The sequence below is a fragment of the Macaca nemestrina genome, chromosome 6 (genome assembly GCF_043159975.1).
Source record: "Macaca nemestrina isolate mMacNem1 chromosome 6, mMacNem.hap1, whole genome shotgun sequence".
Lineage (NCBI taxonomy): Eukaryota > Metazoa > Chordata > Mammalia > Primates > Cercopithecidae > Macaca > Macaca nemestrina.
Window position 1 is genome coordinate 37,133,135 of NC_092130.1, and position 7,692 is coordinate 37,140,826.

The window sequence follows — 7,692 nt, forward strand, 5'->3', positions numbered from 1 at the left end:
TTTTTCACCTGGGGAATTTCAGTGAGATTGGTATATTCTAGGCCAGATAATTTTTTCAAAATAGAGGACAACAAACATGAGCTGTTCCCACTCACCAATTTTGAAGCCTAATCATTACTATATTTTCTCTTGCAGGTGGTTGAAAATCTTCTTAACTATTGCTTCCAAACATTTTTGGATAAGACCATGAGTATTGAATTCCCAGAGATGTTAGCTGAAATCATCACCAATCAGATACCAAAATATTCAAATGGAAATATCAAAAAACTTCTGTTTCATCAAAAGTGACTGCCTTAATAAGAATGGTTGCCTTAAAGAAAGTCGAATTAATAGCTTTTATTGTATAAACTCTCAGTTTGTCCTGTAGAGGTTTTGTTGTTTTATTTTTTATTGTTTTCGTCTGTTGTTTTGTTTTAAATACGCACTACATGTGGTTTATAGAGGGCCAAGACTTGGCAACAGAAGCAACTGAGTCATCACTTTTCAGTGATGGGAGAGTAGACGGTGAAATTTCATTAGTTAGTATATCCCAGAAATTAGAAACCTTAATATGTGGACGTAATCTCCATAGTCAAAGAAGGATGGCACCTAAACCACCAGTGCCCAAAGTCTGTGTGATGAACTTTCTGCTCATACTTTTTCACAGTTGGCTGGATGAAATTTTCTAGACTTTCTGTTGGTGTATCCCCCCCTGTATAGTTAAGATAGCATTTTTGATTTATGCATGGAAACCTGAAAAAAAGTTTACAAGTGTATATCAGAAAAGGGAAGTTGTGCCTTTTATAGCTATTACTGTCTGGTTTTAACAATTTCCTTTATATTTAGTGAACTACGCTTGCTCATTTTTTCTTACTTAATTTTTTATTCAAGTTATTGTACAGCTGTTTAAGATGGGCAGCTAGTTCGTAGCTTTCCCAAATAAACTCTAAACATTAATCTTCTGTGTGAAAATGGGTTGGTGCTTCTAACCTGATGGCACTTAGCTATCAGAAGACCACAAAATTGACTCAAATCTCCAGTATTCTTGTCAAAAAAAAGCTCACATTTTGTATATATCTGCTTCAGTGGAGAATTATATAGGTTGTGCAAATTCACCGTCCTAACTGGTATAGAGCACCTAGTCCAGGGACCTGCTGGGTAAACTGTGGATGATGGTTGCAAAAGACTGATTTAAAAATCACTACCAAGAGGCCCTGTCTGTACCTAATGCCCTATTTTTGCAAAGGCTATATGGCAAGAAAGCTGGTAAACTATTTGTCTTTCAGGACCTTTTGAAGTAGTTTGTATAACTTCTTAAAAGTTGTGATTCCAGATAACCAGCTGTAACACAGCTGAGAGAATTTTAATCAGAGCAAGCAATTCCTCTCACTAAACTTTACCCAAAAACTAAATCTCTAATATGGCAAAAATGGCTAGACACCCATTTTCACATTCCCATCTGTCACCAATTGGTTAATCTTTCCTGATGGTACAGGAAAGCTCAGCTACTGATTTTTGTGATTTAGAACTGTATGTCAGACATCCATGTTTGTAAAACTACACATCCCTAATGTGTGCCATAGAGTTGAACACAAGTCCTGTGAATTTCTTCACTGTTGAAAATTATTTTAAACAAAATAGAAGCTGTAGTAGCCCTTTCTGTGTGCACCTTACCAACTTTCTGTAAACTCAAAACTTAACATATTTACTAAGCCACAAGAAATTTGATTTCTATTCAAGGTGGCCAAATTATTTGTGTAATAGAAAACTGAAAATCTAATATTAAAAATATGGAACTTCTAATATATTTTTATATTTAGTTATAGTTTCAGATATATATCATATTGGTATTCACTAATCTGGGAAGGGAAGGGCTACTGCAGCTTTACATGCAATTTATTAAAATGATTGTAAAATAGCTTGTATAGTGTAAAATAAGAATGATTTTTAGATGAGATTGTTTTATCATGACATGTTATATATTTTTTGTAGGGGTCAAAGAAATGCTGATGGATAACCTATATGATTTATAGTTTGTACATGCATTCATACAGGCAGCGTTGGTCTCAGAAACCAAACAATTTGCTCTAGGGGAAGAGGGAGATGGAGACTGGTCCTGTGTGCAGTGAAGGTTGCTGAGGCTCTGACCCAATGAGATTACAGAGGAAGTTACCCTCTGCCTCCCATTCTGACCACCCTTCTCATTCCAACAGTGAGTCTGTCAGTGCAGGTTTAGTTTACTCAATCTCCCCTTGCACTAAAGTATGTAAACAGGAGACAGGAAAGTGGTGCTTACATACTTAAAGGCACCATCTAATAGTGGGTTACTTTCACATACAGGCCTCCCCCAGCAGTTGAATGACAACAGAAGTTTGGCAATAGTTTGCATAGAGGTACCAGCAATATGTAAATAGTGCAGAATCTCATAGGTTGCCAATAATACACTAATTCCTTTCTATCCTACAACAAGAGTTTATTTCCAAATAAAATGAGGACATGTTTTTGTTTTCTTTGAATGCTTTTTGAATGTTATTTGTTATTTTCAGTATTTTGGAGAAATTATTTAATAAAAAACAATCATTTGCTTTTTGAATGCTCTCTAAAAGGGAATGTAATATTTTAAGATGGTTTGTAACCCAGCTGGATAAATTTTTGGTGCCTAAGAAAACTGCTTGAATATTTTTATCAATGACAGTGTTAAGTTTCAAAAAGAGCTTCTACAATGTAGATTATCATTCATTTATAGAACGTTATGTGGTTAAAACCAGAAAGCACATCTCACACATTAATCTGATTTTCGTCCCAACAATCTTGGCGCTCAAAAAATAGAACTCAATGAAAAAAAGATTATGTGTACTTTGCTGTCAATAATAAGTCAACTGATATTCATCAACAACTATAGGAGGCTTTTCACTAAATGGGAAAAGAAGCTGTGCCCTTTTAGAATACATGGGGGAAAAGAAAGTCATCTTAATTATGTTTAACTAGGGACTTAAGTGCTATAGGGTGGTGCTGTTTGAAAGCAGCTTTATTTCCTATGTATGTGTTATCTGGTTATCCCAACCCAAACTATTGAAGTTTGTAGTAACTTCAGTGAGAGTTGGTTACTCACAACAAATCCTGAAAAGTATTTTTAATTACTGGTGTAAAAAAGTGACCTCCTCAGTGTTTGTAGGCATTCTGTGGGATACTATACAGGCAGAACTGAGGCACTTGGAACACTTTTGGGGTTTATATACCCAAATGCCTAAAACTGTGGGAGGAAACCCTGGCCATCCCATAAGGAAAACTAGCATGATTTGTGTCTATGAAGTGCTGGATAATTAGCATGGGATGAGCTCTGGGCATGCCCACGAAGGAAAGCCACGCTCCCTTAAGAATTCAGAGGCTAGGGAGCAATTCCAGTTTCACCTAAGTCTCATAATTTCAGTTCCCTTTTAAAAACCCTAAAAACTACACCACCATGGAATGAAAAATATTGTTATACAACACATTGATCTGTCAAACTTCCAGAACCATGGCAGCCTTCAGTGAGATTTCGATCTTGGCTGGTCACTCCCTGACTGTAGCTGTAGGTGAATGTGTTTTTTTATGTGCCTGGTTTTAGTGTCAGAAGGGAAATAAAAGTGTAAGGAGGACACTTTAAGCCCTTTGGGTGGAGTTTCATAATATCCCAGACTATTTTCAAGCAACCTGGTCCACCCAGGATTAGTGACCAGGTTTTCAGGAAAGGATTTGCTTCTCTCTAGAAAATGTCGAAAGGATTCTATTTTCTGATGAAAGGCTGTATGAAAATACCCTCCTCAAATAACTTGCTTAACTACATATAGATTCAAGTGTGTCAATATTCTATTTTGTATATTAAATGCTATATAATGGGGACAAATCTATATTATACTGTGTATGGCATTATTAAGAAGCTTTTTCATTATTTTTTATCACAGTAATTTTAAAATGTGTAAAAATTAAAACCAGTGACTCCTGTTTAAAAATAAAAGTTGTAGTTTTTTATTCATGCTGAATAATAATCTGTAGTTAAAAAAAAAAATGTCTTTTTACCTACGCAGTGAAATGTCAGACTGTAAAACCTTGTGTGGAAATGTTTAACTTTTATTTTTTCATTTAAATTTGCTGTTCTGGTATTACCAAACCACACATTTGTACCGAATTGGCAGTAAATGTTAGTTAGCCATTTACAGCAATGCCAAATATGGAGAAACATCATAATAAAAAAAAAACTGCTTTTTCATTATGTGACTCCAACATGCTTTTGTAGAACTTGTACAGTTCCGATTGTCCAATCTGATTTTTGTTCTACTAAAAGTAGAGCTACCCCCGCTTCAGGAACCCTAAGATAATATGGTGGGCATTTAAATGTCAGTGTGGCAATGTTCACATGCTAATATGGCATAAATTCAAAATAAGCTTAGCCCTGGTGCCAAAGACCTGAAGATTATCCCAGCCATGCCTCAAATGGTTGTGTGCCAATTACTGCAAAGGGTACTAAGGGAAGGAGAAACTCCTGAGGCTGCCTCAAATGTATGTCTTTATCACAAAAGATGATATTTTATTTAAGCAAACATTATCTAGTCAAAATTCTTAGCTTATTTTGAAATCAACTCTTCAAGAAAAAGGAATAAACATTTAATATAAATATCATGGCAATATTGCACATAGAATAGAAAGGTGGGGCAGGGTAGTGGCAAGTCAGCTATTCTATACAATTCATTCAGTATTTTCCAAAACATTTGATATTGAGGCCATATCCAGGAACTGGATGACCTAACAAACTTCTTGGAGTACTTTTTTTTTTCACAAGAGATCTCCATCACTAAGAAAAAAAGAATTGTGATTTAAAAGCCAAATTTGCCTTATCCATCATTATGTGCACCAAGTATTTGCTACCTGCCTACTATATAATATTGAAGATACAACATGAATAAGAAAAATACTATTGCTACCCTCAGTCACTTAGAGTATGTGATTGGAAAAGTGTGTAACACACCTTTCCCAGTGTCTTCAGGTATAATGCAGAGATACCAGATATGGCATCAATATGTATACACATTATGGCTCTACCATTCACTTTTAGTAGTAACCTTACATTTCTGTAGAACACCTTCACACACATTTTTAATAAGCCTCACCGAATGAATAAATGACATGAAAATAACGAGGCAGATTATTCTCGTTTCCATTTTATAAGTAAACTCTATAAGAAAGTAAACAGGCTCAGAATTTAAGGAACTGATTCATAGCCCCTAGCTCCCATGTTATTGAAGTTTGAATGGAAAGCCTTTAATGAGGCCATTCATCTATCAGATGTCAAAGAGCATGTCTCTGGCCTATGAGCCTCTCAGGGAACTGGTTATGTTTTTCTGTTTTAAATTAATGCTTTACTGAGCACTTACTATGTGCCAGGCACAATGATCATTCAACATATCTCATTTTATCTTAGTACCCCTCTAAAGTACTACTGTAAAGCAGTGATATTATATCCTCATTATATTTATATCAGGAAACTGGCTTAAAGAATTGAGTAACTTGCCTAGAGTCACCAAGCTCCAGAATCCATAGTTTTAACCACTTGAGAAATTATTAACATGAGCTAACTAGGGCGAGTGAGCCCAAGTTGATCATTATGTGTCTCGTCTTCTGACATGTCCTCATTTAATCCCTTTTGCTACCATATCAATTTTGACTTAGAAATTTAACAATGATACATTAGTCCCTGCTTATCTATGGAGGATATGTTCCAAGACTCCCAATGGATGCCTGAAACAGATAGTACTGAACTGCATATTTTTTCCTATATTACATACCTATGATAAAGTTAATTTACAAACTAGATGCAGCAAGAGATTAACAATAACTCAATTACAACAATATACTGTAATAAAAGCTATGTGAATGTGATCTCTCAAAAAATCGTACTACACTGAGGGTAAATGAAACCACAGAAAGTGAAACTGCAGATAAGGAGGGGACTATTGTATTTCCTTCTCTTAAAAACATGGGTCTTGTACCCTAGGGTGGTTGATGGTGGACAATAGTAGTTGCCCACAGATTACAGAATGCCCTCTGGTTTGTCTAATACACAACAGGGAGTCTGTCTCACTAATGCCCACAGGAAAATCAAACGTTTCTTCAAGTGATAGCATATAGGGTAGTCAAACCAAGGAAGAAAGCTGTTTATAAATGAAAACTATAGTGCAAGTTAAAATTTGCTCCTAGTTTTGCAGGTAAAGAGCCAGACTTTGGGTGTAGAAAAAAAGTTGAAAATACACAGACTTTTACACAAGGTGATTTTCTTTTTTTTTTTTTTTTAGAATTTCAACTAATCTCTTTTAACTGAAAGTAAATCATTCTTAACAGTATTGGTAACTTTATAGCACTTTCTTTCTGGTGAAATAACCCTGCCCTCCCTCTATTTAGGCTTCCTGTTTCCTAGTTAAAATGAGGCAGTACTTTGTTAGGGAAATATTTTTACTTCACTTAGTTACAAACATGTTAAGTCTCAGAACAAAAGAGTTTGTGCAGACCATATCAGACACTCAAAAAACTTTCTTCACTCTACTCACTTAAGAGACAATTTATATTCTGTTCACCTTATGTACCCTCACCAAAAATATTCAATAGGGCTATAATGTTTATATAATGTAAATAAGGCATACGTTTGTCTATTTTTGTTAAAAAGTTGCATTGTTTTAAAAGTACTATGAGTATATACATGGGGTTTTGCTAGAAATAAAAATCTAGGTCATCCAAAACCACTATAATTGTTCGCTAAGATTGCAAAGAATCAAGATAAAAATGAAACTCTTTCAATATGGCAAGGGGGACAGTGTGCATAAAAACAAGCAAAGGCTCCCAAAACATAAGAATATGTCACAAATACCTCCTGATCAGTTTCAAGACCTACTATGTGGCAAGCATGCTAGATGAAGCAATTCAAAGACCACTAAGGCAATACTAAGACTCCAAGGAGAGGTTCCTGCCCTCAAGGAATTAAAGATGAAAGGCAAATGACTATGCAGTTCTACCCCTATGTATCTACTCTAGAAGAGATGAAAACATGTGTCCACACAATGACTTGCATGCAAATGTTCATAGCAACATTATTCTTAACAGCCAAAAAGTGGAAACAATTCAAATATCCATCAACCAATGTACAGATAAACGAAATGTGGCATACAGTGGAGAACTACCCAGTCATTAGAAGTGAGATACTGCTGGCTGGGCACGCTGGTTCATATCTGTAATCCCAGCACTTCAGAAGGTCAAGGCAAGTGGATCACTTGAGGTCAGAAGTTCGATACCAGCCTGGCCAACATGGTGAAACTCTGTCTCTACGAAAAATACAAAAAATTGGGCACAGTGGCTCACGCCTGTAATCCCAGCACTTTGGGAGGCCAAGGTGGACGGATCACCTGAGGTTGGGAGTTCGAGACCAGCCTGACCAACATGGAGAAACCCTGTCTCTACTAAAAATACAAAATTAGTCGGGCGTGGTGGCACATGCCTGTAATCCCAGCTACTCGGGAGGCTGAAGCAGGAGAATTGCTTGAACCCGGGAGGCGGAGGTTGTGGTGAGCCGAAACAGCATCACTGCACTCCAGCCAGGGCAAAAAGACCAAAACATTGTCTCATATATATATATTAGCTGGGCGTGGTAGCACGCCTGTAGTCCCAGCTACTTGGGAGGCTGAGGTG

The 7,692-nt window shown here is 36.3% G+C and overlaps 1 protein-coding gene across 6 annotated transcripts in view; it reads left to right on the forward strand.

Moving 5' to 3' along the window:
* LOC105466957 (nuclear receptor subfamily 3 group C member 1) overlaps window positions 1-2,567 on the forward strand; it is a 454,549-nt gene extending 451,982 nt beyond the window's left edge. For all 6 annotated transcript variants that reach the window (XM_011716170.3, XM_011716169.3, XM_011716172.3 and 3 more), the window contains one exon: window positions 136-2,567. In XM_011716170.3, coding sequence (XP_011714472.1) covers window positions 136-288 — 153 coding nt within the window. In that variant the 3' untranslated portion in view covers window positions 289-2,567. The remainder of the gene's footprint in view (window positions 1-135) is intronic.
* The last annotated feature ends 5,125 nt before the right edge of the window (window positions 2,568-7,692 follow it).